This window comes from Varanus komodoensis, unplaced genomic scaffold (genome assembly GCF_004798865.1).
Source record: "Varanus komodoensis strain SLA01 unplaced genomic scaffold, ASM479886v1 scaffold16, whole genome shotgun sequence".
In the NCBI taxonomy this organism is placed as follows: domain Eukaryota; kingdom Metazoa; phylum Chordata; class Lepidosauria; order Squamata; family Varanidae; genus Varanus; species Varanus komodoensis.
Window position 1 is genome coordinate 1,384,381 of NW_025335468.1, and position 23,913 is coordinate 1,408,293.

Genomic DNA, 23,913 nt, shown 5'->3' on the forward strand with positions numbered 1-23,913 from the left:
ATTTATGTTTACACAAAAATGAATATGCATATTTGTGGACATTTCTCTGACCACAGTGTTTTAATAAAATTGCCTCATATATGCATTTTGCAAGCAGATTTTTCCTAATATAATATTATGTACAGTATTTTCTTATGTGCATTGTAGCAGTCACTCTTAACGCATTCTTGTATGCATTGGTGTAATTGGAGGTCAGGTTCATGACATTCACAGGATCATACGGAGTGTATTCCTGCAATGTGACAAACATGCTGGCCTCAGTGGAGCAAATTGCCTGCAGATAAAGGAAGTCCTATCTTCTTCCTGCTGCTGGGCAAAAAAAATAGAGAAGCTTTCTAGTGTTCCTATCAGGAGGATCCTGAACGGGGGATAGTTTAAAGGATTTGGGAGCTGCTGTTCTTTGCATAGATGGTATGCTGAATAAGCTTGGTGAGACCTTTGAGAGTTTGCCAGCTACTGATGAAGGATGCCTTTGCTTGACATCTTCCTAATGCAGCACCACTGTATCAGCGAATCCTGAAGCATGGGCACACTTCTCAGCAAGGGAAGGAAAAGCACTTGAGGAGCTAATATTTTGGGGGTGTGGGGGATGACAAACTTTCCAATAGGACTCTTGGGCCGGATATAAGCTTGAAATGAAAGGGAGATGCTTCCTGCTTTTATGTAGACATCCCATCCTGTTGGATGTGTGGCTTACAATTACAAAAATAGTATTTTAATATTTTTTTAAAAAATCCATCCTCAGATTGAGAGTATGAACAAAATACTGATCAGAATAGAAAGAGTACTTCTACTTAAGGGGTAGAAGTAGCCTGGTGTGGAGGAGGTAGATAGCAAACAATGGAGCAGAGTAGTGTCTGCCTGTTTTAGCCTACAACTCTGCTCATATAGACTGGCTCTAGATGACCCATGGTAAAGAAAATGAAAATTGAAAGAAAGGGGGCTGGGATCCATGCATCCACACACACATGGCCCTGTTTTATCTTGATTCAGTGGACAGATGGGATATGTGGACTATTAAAGAAGAAAGGAAAGCTTTTGTGTGGAATTGGCTGTATGTCTGATCCTAATGAATCTGTTATCCTTTTGTTGTCTTAGATCCTCACCTCCTCCGAACCATGACTCCTGAGAATATGTGTCATATGACTCCCCCCTCCCGGTTGGAACATCCCCCCCCCCCACCGCCCCCACCCCCCCCTCCCCCACCCCACCTCCAGGGGCCGCCACCGCCACCACTGCCACCTCACGCACACCAGCAGCAACACAACCATCACTATCCCAGCATGCAGCGGGACATGTACATGAAGGCTGAGCCTCTGATGCCACAGTTCACTATTGGACAGGGCATGTCACCTGGGGATCTCCACCACGCCCAGCAGTCACAGATGCTTCACCAGCTACTGCAGCAGCATGGAGCAGAGTAAGTCCTTGGGGCAAGACGGACAAGATGAAGAGGCATGCAAGGGCTGCTTGAAGGCTTGGCTATCCTTTTGGTCGCTTTGGTCCTCTTGTGCTGGGATAATGGATGTAATTTTGAGTCATGCCGTGCAGAAGTGGTGATTGCATGCTGCATCTGTGGAGGAGGCTGAAGGCTAATCGGGCTGGGCCAACTAGCAGGGCAGGCCTCTGATATGTTGTGGAAAGGCAGTTGCAGTTGCAGAGCACAGGCATGTGAGAAGTGGGTTTTGTTGTGTTGCAGTTCTGAAAATAAGGCTCTTTGAGGACTAACACAAAGGGCAAAGCTATGCTATAAACATATATCTGTTCACTGCCATGGCTTCCCCCAAAGAATCATGCAGATGGAGTCACTGAGGGAGCTGAGAATTCTAGTAAGAGACCACTGGTCCCTTACACAGAAGAGTTTCCCAGGTTGCCAGGAGTAGTATTTATTTTATTGTATTTATTTAAAACTTGTATATGCTGTCCCCCATGCAAGGCATCTCAGGACGGCTCACAAACAATATTCCACACATCTGTGCTATAGACATGGACTGAGACTTCCAGATGGTTTTTCTGAGTTCTCCAAACCTTAGGAAATGCTCCTCAACACTTTCTCCTGTGTGTCTTCCTTGCATTCACTTCATCAGGGCATAATCGCTCTAATCGAACGGTTCTTCTTAGGCCACTGTGACCCCTGCTTCTCTCTCACCGATCTCAGATTATGCCACTACCTGTTTTTTGCTGGAAGTACGTCCCCAGGCGCCTATCCTAGCCCACTGCAGTTTAATATCACTGAAACTACACAAAATTTGACAGATAGCTTATGATGAAATGGGCAAGAAAGTAAGGTCAGAAGATAGGACAGCAATGATTATGTCATTCAAGAAGAGCACAATTTCTTGCCAAAAAGTAAAACATCAAAATAGTATCATTTTTCTTTCCTATTGTACTCCTCTTCCAGAAATTCTGCTTTGGTGGTGTCCCATGTGACTCCTTTTATTAGTTTCCCCCCAAAACAAGAAATCTAACCTTAACTAGTTTGCCAGTGTATTTCTCTTGCTTGGATTATCACAGAGAAAAACAAAAGGTCACCTAATTAGCCTCCCATTGCATGTCAGGACCCTGCAGGAGCTGCTTCTTTCTCTCCTCCAAATCAAATGAGTTGGATTACACAGTCTAGATGCCATTGTGCTACAACTGGGTGCAGTGTATAGCAGAACACCCACACAAATACTTCTATACGATGGGATGCCTTTTCAGATTTTATTGTGGGAGGCCATGTTTGTAGCAACAAGAGATGGGGAGCTTCTGTTCTGTCAAGAGGGGTGTGTTAGCAATAAAGCACATCAGAGCTGGCAGCAGGTGAAGTTTGCAATATGGCAAGATTATGCCGCTCTCTATGATTCTCTCTGTGCCACCCCGTCTCTGCCAGTGGTCTGAAATGTAGTTGTGGGCTTCTGATTCTCCACTTTTGATGTAAAAGCTGGCTCTTAGCTATCTTCAAGATTAAATTGCAAAACGGAAAAAGGGGTAATTATAACAGTATATTTGTTTTCATGTTAATAACTCATAATAACTCTAGCAATAATAGTAAGGCACTTATTTTAAACCAAGGGAATTTGTACTTTGGCATTCAAAGGCCCATTTAATTATTTGTATAATGTTAGTTATTCATGGCTGGTCTACAGTGCACAAAAATTCATGTAACAAAACCTTGATGCCTTTGCCCCTTCCATATGTTTTTCTCCTGAACATATTGTTTCAAGAGGACATTGTGGGGGTAGGTGGGAATGTTGGGGCCACTGAATATGTTTGCCATCTGTTCACAATCAAACATGCACCTCAACCAGCAGAAAATATATGGGGAAGGAGATAAATTCTTTTCCCCAGATAGGTCTCTGTAGAAATAACAGTTTCTGGAAAACTGGTGCACTTCAACTTGTAGCCGGGGCTTTATGGGATTGAGTAGTCTTCTGCCTGGGGAAAAAATGCTCTCTGTACATTGCAAGCTAGTATGTTCTAAACTCAACTGGCTTCATTCTGTTCAAACCTGGGACTTACCCCTAGCCCAAAGAAGCGTTATGTGATTCACTCCTTATTCAGTTCATGTGTGATAGGACTGCTGTTGGTGAGATGCACTAGGTCAGATTGCAACCCAGTTTGGGGCCTAACAGGAATGTATGAATCTGTCCCCTTTTACAACAATATTCTCATTTTTCAAAGCATGAGTTTGTTCAGCTCCTTTTCTGCATCAGTTTATGACTTTTAAAACTAAGTCTGCACAGACATTGTACACTTTTTGTATATGTTTTTGTAGGCATGAAAATTTTGTATGTATTTCCCCCAATGCAGGCCTGTTTGTGTGCTATTTTCTGTAATGTGCACATTTTATATGCAATTTATCTTAACTATACCATTTATTTGATTAGAGAACTGCATTGCAAAAATTTGGAGAAGTGCAAACAGAAAAGATAGCTGCATTCCAGTTTGTGCATTCATTCAAGAAATGCAAATTAAGTTGGTTCATAGGCTTTAACCTGTTCAACTGTGAACTGAAGGTATTTCTACTGGTTCCCTAGGTCTTGCTAACCATCTGAGGACCAATATTCTAGTTGAGCTTTTCTAGTTGAGCTGTACTAATTTTCTGTGGGCAGAGATTTATTTATTGCATGGAGAATTCAATCATATGAGTCCCCACCTTCCGTCTAAATTAATACATCCTGGACACAACTATACTATTATAGGGTCCTGAGAAAAAGCAAATGAAGCAGTTGTCACCTTTTATCCCCACAGCATGTCAAGAGAGAGGGAGGAAATGTCTGTGCTAGGTGGAAATCAACATCTCATTTTTGCACCAGTTTCAACAGTCAACTTGTGTTTGACTCTGCATGTCCATGGAAGTATAAAAGAGCTTGTTGATGCCATCATGTGTCCATGCAAATACTTTGGCTGTTCTTTCTTGCATTCATAGACAAAGTTAAGCTGGAGTATTCTCTTGCCAGTATCTTTCTGCTCCATTCTCTGTTTCACTCTGGTTGGTGGTCCTTACAGCCTTCCCGTGCACCCTGCCAAGAAGAGGAAACATTCAGAGTCTCCCCCAAATACTCTCAATGCCCAGATGCTCAATGGGATGATAAAGCAGGAGCCAGGAACTGGGTCTGTGCCTCTCAACCCTGACAGAGTACAGACGCCTCCCTGGCACCAGCAGGGGGCACTTTCACCAGGTATGTGGTCTTTGTCCTGACTCTCGCACAACAGTGTCAATATCAAGGGACTGCTTGGGCTCCAAAGGGGGAAAGTGCCACACAATGGATGCCTGGGAGGAGAAGTGCCAAGGAGGAGTTAATGGAATAGCAGCGTGTCTCGTGCGTGGCATCCTGGCTATCAAGTGGAATGGGGAAGGAGTGCCCAGATACTGATAAACATGCAGGTGGCCCAGGGGGAAATAGGATGGGGAGAATGGCAGGGCCTGTGCTGCACACAGACACTGGGGGAGGCACCTGGCAAAAAAAGACTGTGAACTCCATGTGGGATGTACAGCATCCCCTGGGGACAGCAGTGCAGGGTCATTCCTCCTTCCTTGCCACTGCTTCTGCTGCCAGTTGCCTGTGGAGAATATTCCTTGGAGAAAAGCAGGAAAAAAAGAATGATGGGATATGTTCCATGGTGAGTCATAAGAGAATGGGGTAAGAATCAATAGAAGAGACTTGGCAGCAGGTTGTAGGCATATTTAAACACTTTAATTCCCCGTTGCTGCAGGTCTGATTCAAGACAGTGACAGTTTGAATGGCTCCTACCTGGATCCCAACTACCAGTCTATAAAATGGCAGCCACATCAGCAGAATAAGTGGGCAACTCTGTATGATGCTAACTACAAGGAGCTGTGAGTAGAATTTTTTTTTCTATCCCTATGGACAAACACCCCTCTATCCTAGAAGAAAGAGAAGTGCTTTAACAAATTTTGTTTTATATTTGCTCAGGAGGGTATGGAATCATAGAATAGTAGAGTTGGAAGGGACCAAGAAGGTCATCAGGTCCAACCCCCTGCAGAATTCCAGGTTAAACCAACCAACCAAGGGCTGTCCAGCTGCCTCTATATTGCTCTAACTTAGTAACTTCCCCCTACAGGGATTGGAAGTTGGTTTATATAGTATGCAGGAACAGCCTAATTTTAGTAGTAGTGTAAACAGTTCGTTACTTACTAGGTGTTGTACAAAAAGGTATAAACTGAAAAGCAAAGGAAGAAATGAGGAAGTGGAAACAAAACTGAAACAATATTGCAGAAGAAGCAAGAGCATGGACTGGGGCATCCTGAATGGTTGTATTGACACTTTTGTCATAAAAGACAGTACTTCCACACTAGCTTCGCCGTCCCCCCCCCCCCGCCGCCGCCTTTATCCACACTACTTGCTCATATGATTCATTCTTAGAATTCAGACAGTGCTTCTCCTTAGTTACCATGTTCCCATTTTTTCCCTGAGAGTCAATTGTATTTTTGTAACGCCTTGCTTTTAGCCACTTTTATACATTCCGTCGCATGTGCTGCACAACCACATGAGGTCCAAACTGATGCAGTGCTATTGTCTCACCTGATTTGGAGGTTTGATATTTGATAGGTGCAGTGGTGGTGCATAACCAGGCCTCTCTCCATTAGCTGTCTACCCCTTCCTCACGACCTTTTGTAAAATGCTGCCTTTTTGCTAGGGAGTACCTGAAGTTGAATCTGTTGTGAGTCCTGCAAATATTTCAAGCCAATAAAGAGTTGAGATGGACAAAGGAGCTGTCAGTATCCTAATCTCACTTTTACCTTGTAACTTTAGAAGAGGGGTAGGTGACTTGTGACTTTCCAGATGTTTTGGCATGCACCCCCTCCCAACTGTACTTCATAAATGACTAGGTTGGCTAGGGCTGATAGGTGCCATAGGCTGAAACATCTGGAGGGCCAAGTTTCCCAGCCCTGCTGTGGAGGAACTTCCAGAGCCAAAGGATAGCAAATTTTGTGCAGTAAAGTGCTCCATCTCCTGTTCCTCTAGAGGAGCCAGAGCTGTGGTAGCATGGGATGCTTTTTACAGTGTGAGGGGAGGGGCAGATGGTTTCTCTGGCAGCAGGTGCTCAAGGAAGGAAGAAGGAGTGATGTTCCCGCAAAATAACTACCAATTCTTAAAGGGCAGTCCATAGTGTTCCTTATACAGCAAAGTAAATTAGTAACAAACAATGATAAGCAATGATTAGAAAAAATAGGCTTTGGGTATCAATCGATAAGTGGCTGTATATATGTTTTTAAAGTAGTTATATAACAATAAACATTTAGTAGAAAGAGGAGTACACCAAGTAAACAACCAGCAGGAAGGGAGAGCATAGGATGAACAAAAACTACCGGATGTTTAAGGGAAGCACTAAGAACCATAATTCTTGCTTCATGGATGATTCTGGAAAAAGCTGACTAAGTAATCAGATACCTTTTAATCTATTGGAGTAAATTTTGGTACAGTAAAAAATACAGGAAACACACCTTAGTAAAAACAATGCAAAATAGATTGAGGTTTAACAACAATAGGGCAATATGCAGTGGGCACTTATACCCAGCTGATTCTTGTGTGCAAGCACTGGATTCTGCCTGATTTCATTGCAGAATTCAGTGTCTGTGCTATAGAAACTTAATGATTCCTAGAGAACCCTCAAAACGAGCAGAAATGCTCATTTCTGGATTGGGATAAGGTTGATGATGTTCCCTTATGCAAGCTCCACTGACCTGCACTATTCCAAAAGTAGGAATGTGAATGTCCAGCTCAAATCTGACTATCTTGTTCTCAGCAGACATCTTTCTCATGATCATTCCTGGGCAGAAAAATGAATTGAGTTGACATCAAGTCTGCAAATGCTCAAGAATACCAATCGTCCCTTTCTTTGTACAAAGTCCACACTTTATGTTTGACAGGAGAACTCTGCTTGCACAGTGAGTGCGCAAGCAGTGTGTACGCAGGCTGGCCTCGTAGACCCACTTGTTTCTGGGCATCCATGTGAATGCTCAGCACAAGGCAGACTTAGGGCAGAGAGAAAGAGGGTCAGAGTCCCAGGAGTTGAGCTTTGGAAATCCTATGGAATTCCACCCCTAAACCAGATTCCTTGGATAGTGCTGTCCAGAAGTGAGCATTTTCACTTGTTTCCAATTGTGCCTGGAAGCAGTAATTCTCCATTCTGTAATTGGTGGGTATTGTTTGTAGAAGAGAATTGATGGAACACAAGAGAACTGGTGGTGGCATAAGCATCCTTTTGATAGTATTCCTGTGTGTGCATTTAATTTTTAAAAGAACATGAGCAAATTACCTAAACTCTTTCCCCGAGGAGGTTATAGACTAGTTCAAAATTGGTGTGTGGGGTAGAAGTGCTAGAGCAGGCAATGTCAAACAGAAGGGCAGATAAGGAGAGAAGTGTTGGAAAAGGAAGATTGTGATGGAACAGCAAGGAAAAGGAGAACAAAAAAGGGGGATTGCAGGAATAAGGATAATGGAAAGACTCAGAGGGCAAGTTTTTGGAAACCTTGGAGATGGAAGAAACTGAAATGAGCAAAAGGGAGAGAGGAACTTGAGCATTTTTTATTTGTTCTGTTTTTAATGGCTGTACGCTGACTTAGGAGATTGTCTGGACCAATAGCTGGTATGAAAATACTTTGCTGGATAAAAGAGCCTAGAAAGGACGCAGGGGAGGTGAAAAGTTGTGTTGATGCAAGGGAACAGTGGGAAAGTGGATGCATGGTTCACTGGGCAGCCAGCAGAAAAGCCAAGGAACTAAGGAGGAGTCTGGGTGGCTGGTTTTGGGTTAGCTGGGGCAGAGCAATGCTACAAGGAGCCACATAAGGTGAGACCAAGCAGCCGAGAGAAGCAAGTGAACATAGCTTGCAGGCTGAAAGAGACAAATGTTCAAGAAAAAAATGACTGCAGATCCTCCCCGCATTCCAAAAAGGTGATAGAAAACTGGCAAGCAGCCGGATGGATTCCGGGAATGGCCTACGCTCAGGAACGCTCCCTTCCCTTTGGTTTCAGTTCAGCTTGTATCTTCTATTTTGCCCCGTTTGGGAAGATAGGGAAAGACTTTAGCTGTCTGTGGTTCAAAACAAAATGAGATTATTATCCAGCTTTGTGAAAGCGTTGTGGAGAGAAAAGGCCAGTGATTAACACCAAAGCCAGCTGTGGCATCAGAGGCAGCATACCTTTGGATGGCCCAAGATGCCCACTCACTGCACGCTACCCAGGGCTGCCCTCTCAAGGTCTTGCTGAGGCTAATTTATCAGAGTCCCTTCAAGGTATACAATGGAAGCAGAAAATGACATGCCTTTACTGCTCCAACAAGGACTCCATCAGTATGGGAGAGTCCATTGAACAGCTTTCTGTATGCATATGAAAAACATTCCACAGCAACAGCTCTAATAAATATGATCAAGTTATACAAAATCTAGCTACTAGATAATCTAAGCCAGGAGAGAAAGGCTAGGAGAGAAAAATGAAAATTATTGCAGAGATTATAATTGTCATTCACTTATCATTTAGACTCTTAATTCATTTTGCCTTAACAGTTAGCCCAACTTTTAGCTGATACTTTTGAGCCTTCTCAGCCCGAAGTTAAGTAAAAAGTAGAAGGTTTCTTGCCCTTATTCTTTTCTTACAGGAAAAAAAAATATTTATAACTGCTTTGAGGAATGGGTAGGCCATCTGCTGCAGTTCACTGGAGTCCCATTGTAATTTGGGATACAGTGCCCTACAGTAACCATGTTAAATCATGCCAGTGTCATTCCTGGGGAAGAAGTCTGGCCCTGTTGGCTAAACATGTCATGATGTGGCCTCATTCCCATGAACGTTCTGTCCGGAATTTGAGAGAATGTGACCAGGCAATAGAAGGCAGCCTAGCTGAGGCTTGAAATAGCAGTGAAAGTTTGTTTTCTGTGAAATAAAGGAAAGGAGGCAGTAAGACTCTGTCAGCTCATCTTTAAAAGTAAGCCTGTCTCCTATCCAAACAGTCTGAGAATTCACTCACAGGCAGCCAAACATTGCCAATATCTGACCCCCCCCCCCCATGAAAGTGTGTGTGAGCCTTATCTCAAATATATCCTAACCATCCCTTCCCCCATGGGTGCAAGAAATTTTGCAGAACATTCTTCAGTGAAAGATCACTGTGGTTATTAGCTCCCTAAATCCACTGAAAATAAGTCATTCTCATAAACCAAAAAGAAATTTATTTTCTGAACACTTTTATTTTTCTCCTAACCTGTTTAGTTCGCCTAACAACCTGTTTTGAAGAAGATCTCATGCTGAATTTTGCCTTTATAAAATGGGTTATCCTGAAAAAATAGACTAAGGAAAGCAAAAGCTGTCTACGAGTATCAGAGGCAAATGGAAAACTTGCCTACAGATATGAACGCAGGCATTCTATTGGCATATCAAATATGTTAAGAGAATCCAGTGATCTGATGCTAGAAGCTTTTCAAAGATGTGGTAGTTTGAAATAAAGCAAATGTGTTAACAGTGGGCCCATATATCAGTGGCAGAGCAATATGTTCTGCACAGAAAAGGTTCAGGTGGCCCTGTCTGGTACTTCCAGTTCCAATTATGGGCAAGAGGGGCAGGAAGGACCCTTGTCTGAACATTCAAGTGTTGCTCTCTGTAAGAGTGGACAACACCAGATGAAATAGCCCAAAGTTCTGACTGATATTTTTGTCAACTCTGAACTGGGACAACAATCAGCAAGACAAACCTCTTTAAGTCCCAGGAGAATCTATTTATATCCAGTGAAATAAAAATAGTTACTAGTGGCCTGCTTACAAGTGATCTTACTCAGTTTGGCTTCCTTATTTTTCACATTCTGAAATGTTCATAATGACACTCAGGCCATCTCTAGAGCTTTCCACTTAAACAGCAAACTTATACCTTTATCCTAAGTCCACATATCAGAAAGTGACTTCAATTAATAGTGATGGGACTTGCACATCAATCTTAACCCCATGGATTTGACAGGAAATTTCATTTCACCTCTGTCAATTGCTGGGTCGCTTGGCTTTATGGAGAGATGGCAAATGCTTCATGAAATGATTTAGCCTGAGTAATAAATTATATGCCTATAGTTTTGGCTTCAAGTATTTTTGCATAGTTACAAGTTCATTCCAGTTGGGTGTAGTCTTGAGATGTCATTTGATCTAAATAGGCCATTTTTGCTACCACCTGGGTACGACTCACTCCCAAATTGCACCTGGGGCACTGACAGTAGAAAGCAAGCATCTTAATGATCTTGCTACAATAAACCCTACAGCAGAGATTCATTTTTTCTGATGAATGCCTTTGAATGTATTGTGAAAGCTGTCCATTTTGTACTTTATTTTAAAATGTGAAGTATGACCTGGTTCTAAATGCAGTACTAATGTGCTGAGCTGAAAAATGTCCATCCAGAGCCATGCCACGGTCTGCCCAGCTTTGGTGTGCAGACTATCTGCTGTACCTTGTCCTCCTGGGCAACAGCTCAACCGTGCTTGCCAAGTATATGTGCTTTTATTACAAGGGTACCCCCTGGTGGTCACAGGCAAAGCCTGTGCTTAGAAAGCAGGAGGGCAAACCTTGCTGGTACAGTTTCCAAGCTGTTCTCTCTAGGAAATGGAACATGGTCAGAATAAAGCATGACTCTTTTAGGAATGTGATTCTGGAAAATGTACTACAGGTGCTTCTTGCCTAGTTTAGCCCAGCTTTGGTTCAAAAGATAAATAGACAGCCAGACCACTGAAATATGTTACATTGTCTTCTCCCTCCCCCTTAATTGTGGTGGGGCATGTTTCACTAGCGATAAACTACCCTACATGAAAATGATAATTTGAGGAGTATTTATAAAAATACCTGAAAGGCCACAAAACGAGCTACGGAAGCTTGCAGGCCACATGTTGCACACCCCTAAATTAGACACTCTTGGCCTGAATACTTGTGGCTTTCTTCGCAAAAAATATTGCAAAGATCAGCTGCGAATTCTTTTTTACCATCATGGTGGTTTTGCAGTGGATCACTAAAAGAATATCTTTGTTAGCTTTCAGCATGCCCATTTTCCAGGATTGCCTCATGGGCATATTCCTGCCATAGGCAAAATGTTCCTGGGAACTTCCGCTGTTTACAGTGAAGTGAAATTCTGTGAAACCATCATCTTCATATATGCTAATTTGGTTAACAAATTAACATAACAAACACCCAACAACATCCAACAAAAACCATACTGTACTTGTACAAGCAAGAACTTGACATGCTGAAAACAAATGCAGATAAAGCATTTTAAAATTGTACATACTGATCCCTGAGTTTTGCTGGCAAAATAAATGTTTATTGACCAAATATTGAGGTTCCTGAAGGAGATAGATAAGCTGTGAAACACCGTACCTCATTATTTTCCCCCTGTATACCTGGATTTTCCTCAGAAAAGGTTCTCAGAATTAGCTTTCAACAATCCTAAGAGAAATAATCAAAAATTTAATTAGTAAGGTGCATAATTCCTGGGACAAGCTTCTGTAGGCATTACTATGCCATGGTGACTGATGCTAGGATTTGCCTTGGCATAAAACCTTTGCCCCTGTCCCACTTTTTTTCTTTTTTTTCTTTTTTTAGGAATATGTTATATGAGATGACTTACCTTTGGAAATTGTGCTATCTTTTGTTCTCAGAAGGCTAGATGTATTTTCTACCTCTTAAACAGATTTGAGTGCATAATGTTATCTTCAGAAGATAGGACAATACCGAGTTTCTGGGGATTGCTAGCATTGTGTTCTTATCTCTTGTTCTTATTTGCCCCATGTCCTCTTATGCCCTGTGTTTCTCACCTTATTGCTTTATTTCCGGCCAATTTACCCTTGAATTGCACTGCATTTTGTCCCAGTGTATGTTTTAAAGTGTTTGTTCTTGTTCTGTAAAGAGGTATGGGCCTCAGTTTTAAACAGTTTCCATCCTTCATTCATGTAAGATAGGATGAGCAATTGGTAAAGGACTGGGTAGTTGCCAGAGAATATATCTAAACAAACAGCATCATGAAGACCAAAGAGCTATCAAAACAAGTCTGGGATGAAGTTGTGCAGAAGCACCAATTAGAGTTGGGTAATTTTAAAAAATCCGAACTATGAGCATCCCCTGGAGCACCATTAAATTCCATTATTAAATATGGAAAGAATATGCCTCAACTGTGGCTCTGCCTAAAGAAGGCTGCCCACTCTAATTCACTGGCCAGATAAGGTCAGTGGGCTTAGCCAGAGAGGCAGCAAAGAGGCCAATGGTAACCCTGAAGGAGCTGAAGGGATCCACAGCTGAGATGAAAGAAACTGTCCATGGGATGACTGTCAGCCAGGTGCCTCCACAAAGCTGAGTGCTATGGAATAGTGGAAGGAAGGAAGTCATTCCTGACACCAGCCCATATTAAAGGCTATCCTAAAAGGAATCCACAAAAAGACATGTGGAGGACATGGCAAACATGCAGAAAAATGTTCTCTGGTCTGACAAGACCAAAAAGCAAAATGCTTGTGGCACAAAACCAACAGTGCACATTGCCCTGAGAGTACCATCCACATGGTGAAGCGTGCTGGCAGCAGCATCAGATTGTGAGGATGCTTTTCCTCAGCAAGGACTGGGCAACCCATCATAATCGGGGCAAGATGGATGGAGCCAAAGGCAGGGCAATTGTAGAAGGAAACCTACGTCACTCTGCAGGAGACCAGAGACTAGAGTGGAGGTTCACCTTCCACCTTAAACACAGAGCCAAAGTAACATTAGATTAGTTTGAAAACAAGAGCCTGAATAACTAGAATGGAAATGAGGACACTCTTCTGATATTACACATTCTTCCCCTTTTTGTCCTTTATTTCTTCAGATTTAATTGATTTTTACCTTGAGTCTTATTATTGGCCTTTCTGTATTATATACTGGCAATGTAATATTCACAAACTTTTGCCTTCCCCCTTCAGTAAAGAAGTTGATTAAATTCCTACCTGAACTTATGTGCACCCTCTCTTAATCTGCTCTCCATCACTTGGACCATTTTGTTTCAAAATGCTTGCTTCTTTTGACCAAGGCCGTTTCTTTATGTCTGTTATTTTACTTTAAGGAAAAGGAGCTTTAGGAACCCCCCTTCTGCATGGAGAAGGAGAGGGGGCATTTCATTTTCCCTGCTAGTTGGTTTCCCAGGATAATCCTCACCCACACTAGCTGCAGGGATTGGCCAGAGTTGTAACTGCAAGAACTACACCGGTTGATCTCCACAAAGGGGGAAAGCAGCAGTGGGAGAGGTTTCAGCAGAAGAAAGGCTGAGAAGAAACCATCTCCCATCACCACATCACCTCCGTGCTCTTAATCACAGCTTCTCAAAATTGTGTTTCTTTCAAAAGCAGACCCTTGGTTAGATTCATTTGTGTGCAAAGTGTAATTGGCTTTTCTTTTACTTTTTCAAGCAGCTATGATTGATTGACTGGTATAAGGCCTATTGCAAACTGATCTGCTGGCTGTTACAAGCACAGTTTATAAGGCATGCAGGGGGCATTCCCCATTTTTAAATATGTTTGGCAGCTGTCAGCCTGAATTAACATTAAACAGAACTTCTTTCTGAGGCTCCTGTTTGCTCTGACTCCCGCTTCCAGTTTCTTTGTGTCTCTCTTTATGTTTCACTAGCAAATGGCTGGTCTGATACAATCTCAGTGGCACAGAAAAGTCATAGATGCTCTAGCTGGGCCCGAAGAAACAAAAATGGCATAGAGTGGCTGAAGGCTGTGAAGGAATGGGTGTGTCTGCTCCTTGAATAATGGAGCGGGGAAGTTTCCCTTTTCTGATAGTGTGGAACAGAAAGCTCTGAGGATAGAAGGAATGGCAAAATGAATCACCAAGCATATGAAGAAAATGGGGGCGAGGGGGAGAGGAATTCCTCTCATACTTTCTGGCTAAGGCAGCTTGCTCTGTGACCACCATCTGGTTTTTGTTCAGGGCACATCTCTGGCAGCTCAGGGTCGCCCTGTTGCTATGAGGGAGAATGAAATGACTTTTCACAGAGCTTGCCAGGTTTGCTCATTGCAAGGGTGCTGACAGCGTGCAGAGCTTATCCAGTTGCTGCTGGCGTGCCTGAGGAGGATCGTCACCGGGTACAGGGCCAGCCTCCAGATTTTTAGAGACCAAGGCAAAATACCACAACATGGTTTTTGTCATGCCTGTAGCTACACTGGAGTTTCTGGCTCCTGGCTTGAATGGATTCTTCTAATCTATCCTACTTGCCTAGGCGGAGAATAACAACAATCCTTTCCTACTTTCTTTTGTTCCTCCTTTCATCCTCCGTATTATAGTCATGGCCAATCTGATGAAATGCTTGGCTCAGCCTCTCTGCTCTACATCTTTCTGAGGTCTAAGGAGCTAAAAATGTCAATACACACACTCTATACTTCAATTAAGTACTAGTCTGAGTGTACAAGAGCAACTGATCCTATTACAAAGAAAGCTGAGTAAACTGGGAAACTTTATAAACACACAGTTATATGTGAGCATTTATACCAGCAAGTACAGACCTTCAGAGTTCAGACAACCCAATTTATCCACACTCAAGGGATGAATGTCCATTGTTGAACTGTGGGTTATGATGTTGTCTGAATTCAGTGGCTTTAATGAACCATGGCTTGTTAGCTACAAATAACCTGTGAAGAGAGTCAGTAGTTTGTTGTTGGGTTGTGAATAGTGAGTTGTTCACCATGGTTTGTTAGTGCAGCTGAGCTCAGAAAAGGCAATAACCCAAAGTTGAACAACAGCCCATATTTAACCCATGCTCTTGGGTGTAGGATATCATCTTGCCTGGGCCTAGTCATCGCTTTGATCATCATACCTCTTTCAGTTATATCATGGCAGTCATCTGGAAAAATGTGTAAGTTTCAATTTCCTTTGACAGCATAGAGACAGAAAATGTAATTTGTCCTTGCAAGATTATGGTTTTGACAGCATTTAACTTTATTTTCACTATGTGACATGACTATTTTTCCTGCTTTTGTACACATATGTCTATCTGGGGGGCAGCATCAGTTAGGATGGCCTTTCCTATAGAGCAGGCCGGGCACCTCAGCAGTTGAGTAGAGAGAAGCATAGCAAACTCCAGTAGAAGTTAGCAAGGCAAGATTCCAATTTGTGCACAGCTGGTCAGGCTGAGTTGCCAGACTTTCAAAAGAAAATCACTGAAAGGAACAGCAAAGGTAGGTGCACCTAAAATGGTGGAAGGGAATATCTCCCCCTTGGCAATGCAATCCTCTGGCTTTTAGGTGTTGAACTGACACTTCTCAGTACCCTCCACATTTTCAGCATTTCCCTGACTCAACAGAAAGGAGAGATATTGGCTCTTCACCACCCTTTTTGTGGCTTCTTTTTTGGAGCACCTGCTGCTGCAATTACTGAGTGTCCCTGACAGTTCAAAACAATAACAGCCCTGAGAAGGCAGCTAAATGAGATGCGATGAACCAGGCCGATGGGGGGCCTGGTGAAAGTCCTGCGTGTTGACATCATGCTTGCTCTGTCCTGTCCTGCCATCTCTCTCTTTTTTTTAACTTTCTGGAATGCTTCTGCATTTGGGGAGAATGGAAAATACATGAAAATTAAAAGACTGGGAAATAAATGCAGGGGAAATGTGCACATCTGCAGTAATGAAACAGTAAATACAGATGCACAAATTTCCCCTTCTCTTGTATTCTGTGGGCTTTTTATAGCTGGGATAGACATATAGTAACAGCAGCAGTAAGCACTCCAAAAAGGAGCTGTGAAAAGACAGATGGAATTAATATCTCCCTTTCCTGAGTTAGTGAGGACACTGAAACTTGTCAGTACATCCTTTTAGTGTGAGAGGCCTACATTGCAAAGGAGAGTTGCTGCTCCTTCCTTTGCAGTACCTTCTTTGGTCATTTCCCCCCTTTTCAGTTGACACCTGAGAACTGGCCCTGACAGCCATGCACAAATTAGCCTGTAGGTAATCTTGCCAATTTCCATGTATATTATCAACATTTTACTGTTTTCCTTGATAGCCATAAAAAGGCACTTGCAAAAGACAGAAGAAGGAAGAGGAGTATCACATGTAATTTTTTGGGGCTGAAAAGAATTTTTAAAACATACAACCCTAATTGCGTATATTTTGAGACGTCAACAGTTTTTTAGAAAGAAGTGATGAACAAAAAGAAGTCGTGATCAGCCAGGGAGGTGCAGGGAGGCAAGACAGGTTCTGTTGGAAAGGACACTGGGATACCAGATGGAGGACTAAGGGATCAGGAGAGGGAGTACAAGCCACCATGAACCCAGTTGCCTGTCAGATGCACTATGGGTTGTTCTGCAAGCAACCCACACTATATAGCACATTTTAGCGTGGCCAGCATGTTGTGCAAACTTGCTCATGAAGCAAGTTTTCCCACATAATATGTATGTTCTTTCCCCCACCCATACACCCTTTGGTATTCTGAACTGCTGCTAGGTATCCTGAGCAGGAAGATGTGGGACATTCTGTAATTGGGGAAATTATGGCAGAAACAGTCGGGAAGTTTTAAGAAACATCAATTGGATCTGTGTTAAAACTTGAGTTAAGAAAAGTCTAGTAGGGGTAGCCTTCTGCTGAAGCTAGGATGTATCACTTTGACGTGATATATCTTTGGTGGGAAATCAAGCTACTCAAAACAGTGCTGGTGATTTTGTAATGTAAATAAATGCAAATGTGTATGGTATTTTCCTTCAGCTAGCCCAATCCCAAGCTGTTTAGAATTTTCAAGGTTAAAACCAGCACTTGGGACTGGGCCAAGAAATGGACTGGTAAGGTGCTGGCGTAATGATACCATGTTGGCCAGGCCCACTTCAACAGCTGTCTACACTGTTTTGGAATAGTTGAAGTTCCCAGACCACTTTCAGAGGCAGCCCTTGGATAACTAACCTGAATAGGAGGTAATAGAGCATTACTAACTGCTAACAAGTTGTCTCTGCCCAAATACGCGAAGACCTTACTTTATTTTCCATTACCAACATTCCTGGTGAAAATCATCCATCTGAACTGGCCATTTGCACCAGAGAGGAGCTTTTTTTTGGGACTTGTTTAGGACTTAATTATACAGTTAGCCAAATATTTAGGGTGCTTGGATAAACAACACAAAACCTCTTTCAGAACTGGATTGCATGGGGTGGTATGTATTTCACAGAGTGCTTGTGTCCAGCTGCCAAATGGTATTAGAAGAAAAAGGAAATGATTAGCTTTCGAATATATATAATGTGTGTTCACTGATGGCAGGAGATGTAATGTGTACAACTGGGGCTCCCAGAGCAGGTATCCATAATCACCATAAGCAACATTACTCTGTTGATGCATAATTCCTGTTTTGGATACATTCACGAGTGATCTGTGGCCCATGTGTTCTTTGGTTCAATGAATGTTGTCTGTTATCCTCTCCCAATGACAGACCGATGCCGACTTACCGGGTCGATGCAGATAAAGGTTTCAACTTCTCTGTGGGCGATGATGCTTTTGTATGCCAAAAGAAAAATCACTTCCAAGTCACGGTCTATATTGGCATGATTGGCGATCCAAAGTATGTCAAGACTCCGGAAGGCCTGAAGCCACTTGAATGCTTCTATCTGAAACTGCATGGTGTGAAGGCAAGTCTGAATTTAGGAACCTGTCACAGTTAACGAGATGGGGGCAGTCAGGTGGGAGTCTGTACAGAGACCAGCAGTGGTACCTGTGAACATTTTGACAGTGTGAACCTGTTGGAAAGCATGTGTGTAGCTTTTTGACTTTGTCACTGTGCACAAAAATAGGAAGGCACACTGTAGATCCTTACATATATGTAAGCCTGAGGTGTATGCACATGCGTGTGCATGAGGGGGGAGTCTTTTGAGCACTATTGTGCTTCATCTCCTGCAGTTCTCTTCCACATGTGTATATATTGGACATGTCCTGAGCAGTCTCAGTTACCCACCTGAATATCACTGTGTCCAACTTCTCTTTAAATCCTACCCAAAACTTGTGCTGTCTTTCAGTAAGCCATAATTCAACATGGCATGTTTGCTAACTGTATGTTCCCTTGGTAAATACTGAAGTAGAGGAATGCAATGCCCATCCTTTCTTCAGCCATTTCCTTGTGATTTTATTTTTCCTGCAAGTGTCAATTATCCGATTTTGTGTATGTGCACATTCAAGACAACTATCTGGTTGACTGGCACTTTCTCCCCCATTCCCAGAATTACAGCTGGGGAAAAGAGGGAGGAAAGTATGCCACACATACTGCCATTCAGCAGGTATCTGATCGTTTAGCTGCAGTGCTTCAAAAGGAAGGGTGGCCACTAGGTCATATATGAACTTCAGAAGCAGTAACTAGGCAAGATAAAATTAAGATCGTGATCTTTGACCTGAGTGTGGATTTTTTTTTCCAGCTGGAGGCTTTGAACCAGTCAATCAACATAGAACAGTCGCAGTCTGACCGCAGCAAACGGCCTTTTAATCCTGTGATGTAAGTACTGTCAGGCTTCTGTTGAAGGGGAGAAGAATTTGGGCGAGAATGATGCCCTCCTCCTCCTCCTCCTCCTCCTCCTCGCTTTTATATCCTACCTTTTCCCCTCTGTGAGGAGCCCAAGTTGGCTTACATAGCTCTGTTTCTACCTGCACAATAGCTCTGTGAGATGAGCTGGACTGAGAGTTGGTGACTGGCCCAAAGCCACCCAGTGAGCTTCATGGCCAAGTGGAGACTAGAACCTGGATCTGCTGGTCTCCAGTCCAGCACTCTAGCAACCACACCACACTGGCTGTCTAGACAGAATGTTTAGGATAATTCACCATTTTCATTCTCAGCCGAATCCCCTCTTCTATACTTTCTAGAAAAGTTTAGGTACAAATAAGAATGGTTTCAACATGACAGCGCCTGTGCATTGATGTGATTTTTGCAGGTGCATCATACTGGAAGGGGCTCTTGTGAACACTGACCATGTAACTTCCTTATACAATCTCTCCTTTTGAATGTGCTACCCATTTAAGCACAAAAATTGCTGAGTACCACTGGATACAGCACAATACTCTTTCATTGAAATTGGGATTGATGAGCTTCTTGTCCAGTTGATTTTATCTGAAATGCAGGCGCACTTACTGTGCTCTGTGTTACAGCCTCTGCCTGAACATTGGCTCTGTCCACACCATGAAGCATGCAAGCCCCCAGTTTAATGCATGGAGATCAGAATGACAGTGTTTCTCCTTGACAAATGCACAGCCTCACCGACTCTTGGGTTTGTTCCTCTTTCAGGGTCAATTTGCCTCCAGAGCAAGTTACAAAGGTCACGGTGGGGCGGTTGCACTTCAGCGAGACCACAGCCAATAACATGAGGAAGAAGGGCAAGCCCAATCCTGATCAGAGGTGAGGGTCAGTTGGCACTGGGCTTTCTCTTGCCCAGCCTGTGGATGGTGCTAACATATATTTATTTCATGGATTAATATACTGCCCTTCAATTTGGATATTCTCAGGGTAGCTTACCTTTAATTGTATTTAATGTATTCTAATGCTATTTTAATTATTTAAAATGCTTTAAATGCTGCTTTATGTATTGCATTGCATTGCATTGCTTTTATATCCTGTTGAAACCGCCCAGAGAGGTTCAGCTACAGGCAGTATGGAAATGTAATAAGTACCAACACCAACAGAAATAGAAATAATAGAAATAGCCAAAAATGTTACCATGGTTAAAAATCTGGGAAACTGAAAATCTTTGCCTGGCATCAAAACGACAGAACTGTAGGATTCAGTTGGGCCTCCTAGCTCTATATGTCTTCATGTTTCTGTGGATGACCTGAAGCAGAAATCCACCTGTGAGGCATGACTGCTATGTGAAGCCCCTTTCTCTCCCTCCCCCGCTTTCCCCTGCTCCAAGAGACACTTGAAAGTCACTTGCATCCTACTTTGGCTGGCATACACATTGAATTAAAAATGACTCTTTCCTGCTCCCCATCTCACAATAATGCTGTCTCTGATCTAGAGCAAGTAGGAAAGGGAAGGGAAAGGAGACCGGAGGGGTAGATGTGGGAAACACAAGCTATTGGGATAGCCTTAATCACTGTACTAGTGTTAATCTGCAATGAACACCTAGTTTTCACTTGCCAGGCTCTGACTGGTGCACAGTGCCTGCTTGGCTTAGATCAGGGCTGGGCAACCCGTGGCCTCCAGTTGGTGATGAACTGCTACTCCCATCAGCCCCGTTCCATCTGGCCAATAGTGAGGCGTGATGGGAAGGAGTAGTCTATCAGCAGGGCTGCTGCTTCCCCAGCTCTGTTTTAGATGCTCCTTACGCCAAGCAAAACAAGTACATCTGGGTGTCAGCCACTAGACTTCAAAAAGCGCCATCATTAACACCAAATTAAAAAAATAAACATTAGCATGCATTGCTGGCATTTAGATTTTACTATAGACTGATAATTAAGAAGCAGACTCTCTTATAAAGAGTTTGTTTGGAAGGCCTCAGCATTTTGATGTGGCTCTGAAGCAATCTGACTAGACAGCGATGTTTTCAGTTTAGAAGAACAGAGCCAAGCCCCCCACTGCTGTTGGGCTGGAAAGGTTCAACTGGAGCGATTGGCGCCCACTGAATTGCCATCTTCAGTGAATCGCCAATCTTTGTCAGATTTTCAAAGAATGAGTGGATTTAAGAAACTGATTTAATTGTACTTTGAATTTCTGATGTGTAGTCCTTCCCCATCACTAACCCTGCTTGATTTTTTAGCTGACTGGTTTTTAGAACCGTTACATTATATTGAATGGCTTACAAAAGTTATGTGGAAATTTGTATGTAAAGTTCGGAATGACCTTTCCCCCCAGCTTCTTCACTTTTCCTTTATATCTTACTGAAGAATGCTTTTTGTAATTAATAGAAAATGTTTAAAAAGACAACCCTAAGCCACGTGTGTTTTATGTCAGGCTGCTCTTTGGAGCATATCTGGTCATTTGCATTCATCTGGTCTTCATTCCCCAACTTATTTTCAGGTACTTCATGTTGGTTGTGGCCTTGCAAGCTCATGCCCAGAACCAGAATTACACTCTGGCTGCTCACATCTCTGAGCGCATCATTGTTAGAGTAAGTCTCCCTGTTCTTCCTTTTCTTTGCAGGACCTCCTTTTCTAAGTCTGAGCACCAGCAGCCCTGTATTCACTTGTCTGGGGTTCCCTGGCTCTCTTAAATATTGCTTCCAAACTGCCCCGATTCCAGTGCATTCCTTGCTGTCTGTCTGTGGTCCACCACCCCTTCTACCCCACTCCTGCTTGGCTTCCCGCACTCCTCCTTTCTTGTAAACAAAGAAGGCCTTTTGTAAATGCCACACAAGAAGGCTGGATGCTTTAGGGCTGACAGGTTCCCAGTCAAGAAATGTGGGTAGGGATGAAAGCCTAATCTTGAAGGTGCTCAGGGTCAGGAAGTGTAAGGCAGCGCCACAGTGACCGTGCTCCAGTGTCAGCCCTGAAAATTCATATCGGTGTCAACATCATTCCCCCACTGTTCAGACCACACAACTGCATGCCACTGATTCAAGCCACAGGGCAAGTTGCATAGGGTCAGGTGCTCATCGGCACGCTGCTGGTGTTAAACCAACCCACAAGATTGCACTTGTGCAGACACATGCCTTAAAGTCCTTGGGAGTGGAATGCTGGGAGAAGATGTGCAGGACTTACAGGAACGCTATGACCGATTTCCCCTAGGGCATAGATATGTGTGCGTGAGAGAGGTTATCTCCACCCCACCCCATCCTCCATAAGGCATTGCTTTGGTCCCCAGTGCATTAGTTGACACTGATGCTCTCTGATGGGTTCAGCTGGTTGGCTTTCTCAGCAAGCATCCAAATGGATTGGTTTCTTGGGTCTAGAGAGCACAGTCTTGGGAAAGGAAACATGAAGGGGCACCCTCACTGTCTGAAACTGTTAGCAAATAAGGAGGACACTAGGCTGTGACTTTGTGGATGGCTGTCTCCACCCTGCTGCCTTTTTAAGTGCTGTGTCCATTTCCTCTAGCAAAGGGCCGGTTCGGGGGTAAAACACAAACAGAGGGCGGACGGGGACCCCGGAGTCTGCAGACAAGTAAGTAGCATGCTGAACTATGCAGTCTCCGGGGTGGAGGTGGGGGGCTGTCTTGTAGAATGATTGACACTTGGCAGGGCAGATGAGATGCTTCTACCCTGAGCAGAGCTTCAGCCAGTTTTGTCAGTGGGGCTAAGGATCTGTCTGCACTGGCCCAAATATGTGGTTTGGTTGCACATCAGATGCACAGCTGACCTAGCAGTGAAGTTGATGTGAACACCAGAGGGGTCGGGGAATGTGTGTCAAAACCAGCACCACTCCATGTTGTTTCCCTGTAAACAGATGCAGTTACTGTACAATGCTTTATTATCAGCTTACCTCTGTGGTAACAGTACTTATGCAGCAAAACCATGTGTAGAGCTTCATAAGCAAAACAAACACACGAACTTGTCTCAAAGGCTGACAGACTCTGGCCATTGATGGCAGAGGGAAAGATTTAGGGAAAGGATGGGTAGAAAATGCCCGTGTCATGTGGGCAGATGCTGCTACATTATGCCTTATTTGGCTGTAAAGGACTAAAAGAGCTTCTTCCCAACCTGGTGCTTGCTATCTGGATTGGACTGCAGCTCCCATTATCCCTCCAGGGGGCATGGCATTTTGTCATCAGCACAGCCTTGTTTATTTGTTTATAATATTTTTATATGGCCTCGTAGCCCAGAGGGCTCTCCAGGCAGCTGATAATAAAATACAGTAAGATTAACAGTGGCTGTAATAATTGGCTTCACCTGCACAAAAGGGCCTGATGCCGGGACCTGTATAGATTGCATATTGTAGATACAGCATTTCAGACAATTCAGAATACTTCACCTGCTTTACCCTGTTATTCTACCATGATGTGTAACTGGCTGCGGATATTTTGCTTTCTGAAGTGGGGTCCAAATGGTGTCCAATCCCAATCTATGGCTAACACTTAAAAGAAAAATCCTGCTGCCCCATTCAGACACCCATCCTTGCCTTCATCTCTGCTCCCTCTGCCTTGGTGCCACCTGAAGCGGACTGCATCAGCCCGTTGCATGGCAGGGCTACTTTTCTTGCCCCTTCTGCAGCTGGGGAGCTAAGAAAAGTGGCCTGCCCAAGGTCCCTGGATGAGTTCATGGCAGAGGCGTGATCTGGGCAAGGGACCAATGGTCCATAGACAGCTTGTTAGCCACTAGTTTATACCAGCTCCTGGAATTAGGTATCAGTGCACTTAAATCAGTGAAGCAGATGAAATTATTATTATTATTATTATTATTATTATTATTATTATTATTATTATTATTACAACATTTCTATGCCGCCCCTTGCCGAAACCTCGGGGCGGCTTACAACATGATAAAATACATTGAAATACAATAGTACATAATAAATTACCATTAAATATAAAAATACAAAAAA

The 23,913-nt window shown here is 43.3% G+C and overlaps 1 protein-coding gene across 4 annotated transcripts in view; it reads left to right on the forward strand.

Annotated features, from left to right (window-relative positions):
- The window catches only part of MYRF (myelin regulatory factor), a 126,124-nt gene that overhangs the window by 74,380 nt on the left and 27,831 nt on the right, over positions 1-23,913 (forward strand). For 3 of the 4 annotated variants that reach the window (XM_044425675.1, XM_044425672.1, XM_044425674.1), the window contains exons 5-12: positions 1,099-1,420; positions 4,492-4,664; positions 5,200-5,323; positions 17,894-18,089; positions 18,867-18,943; positions 19,727-19,837; positions 21,455-21,545; positions 22,471-22,536. In XM_044425675.1, coding sequence (XP_044281610.1) covers positions 1,099-1,420; positions 4,492-4,664; positions 5,200-5,323; positions 17,894-18,089; positions 18,867-18,943; positions 19,727-19,837; positions 21,455-21,545; positions 22,471-22,536 — 1,160 coding nt within the window. The remainder of the gene's footprint in view (positions 1-1,098; positions 1,421-4,491; positions 4,665-5,199; positions 5,324-17,893; positions 18,090-18,866; positions 18,944-19,726; positions 19,838-21,454; positions 21,546-22,470; positions 22,537-23,913) is intronic. The other variant, XM_044425673.1, reaches the window with a different exon arrangement.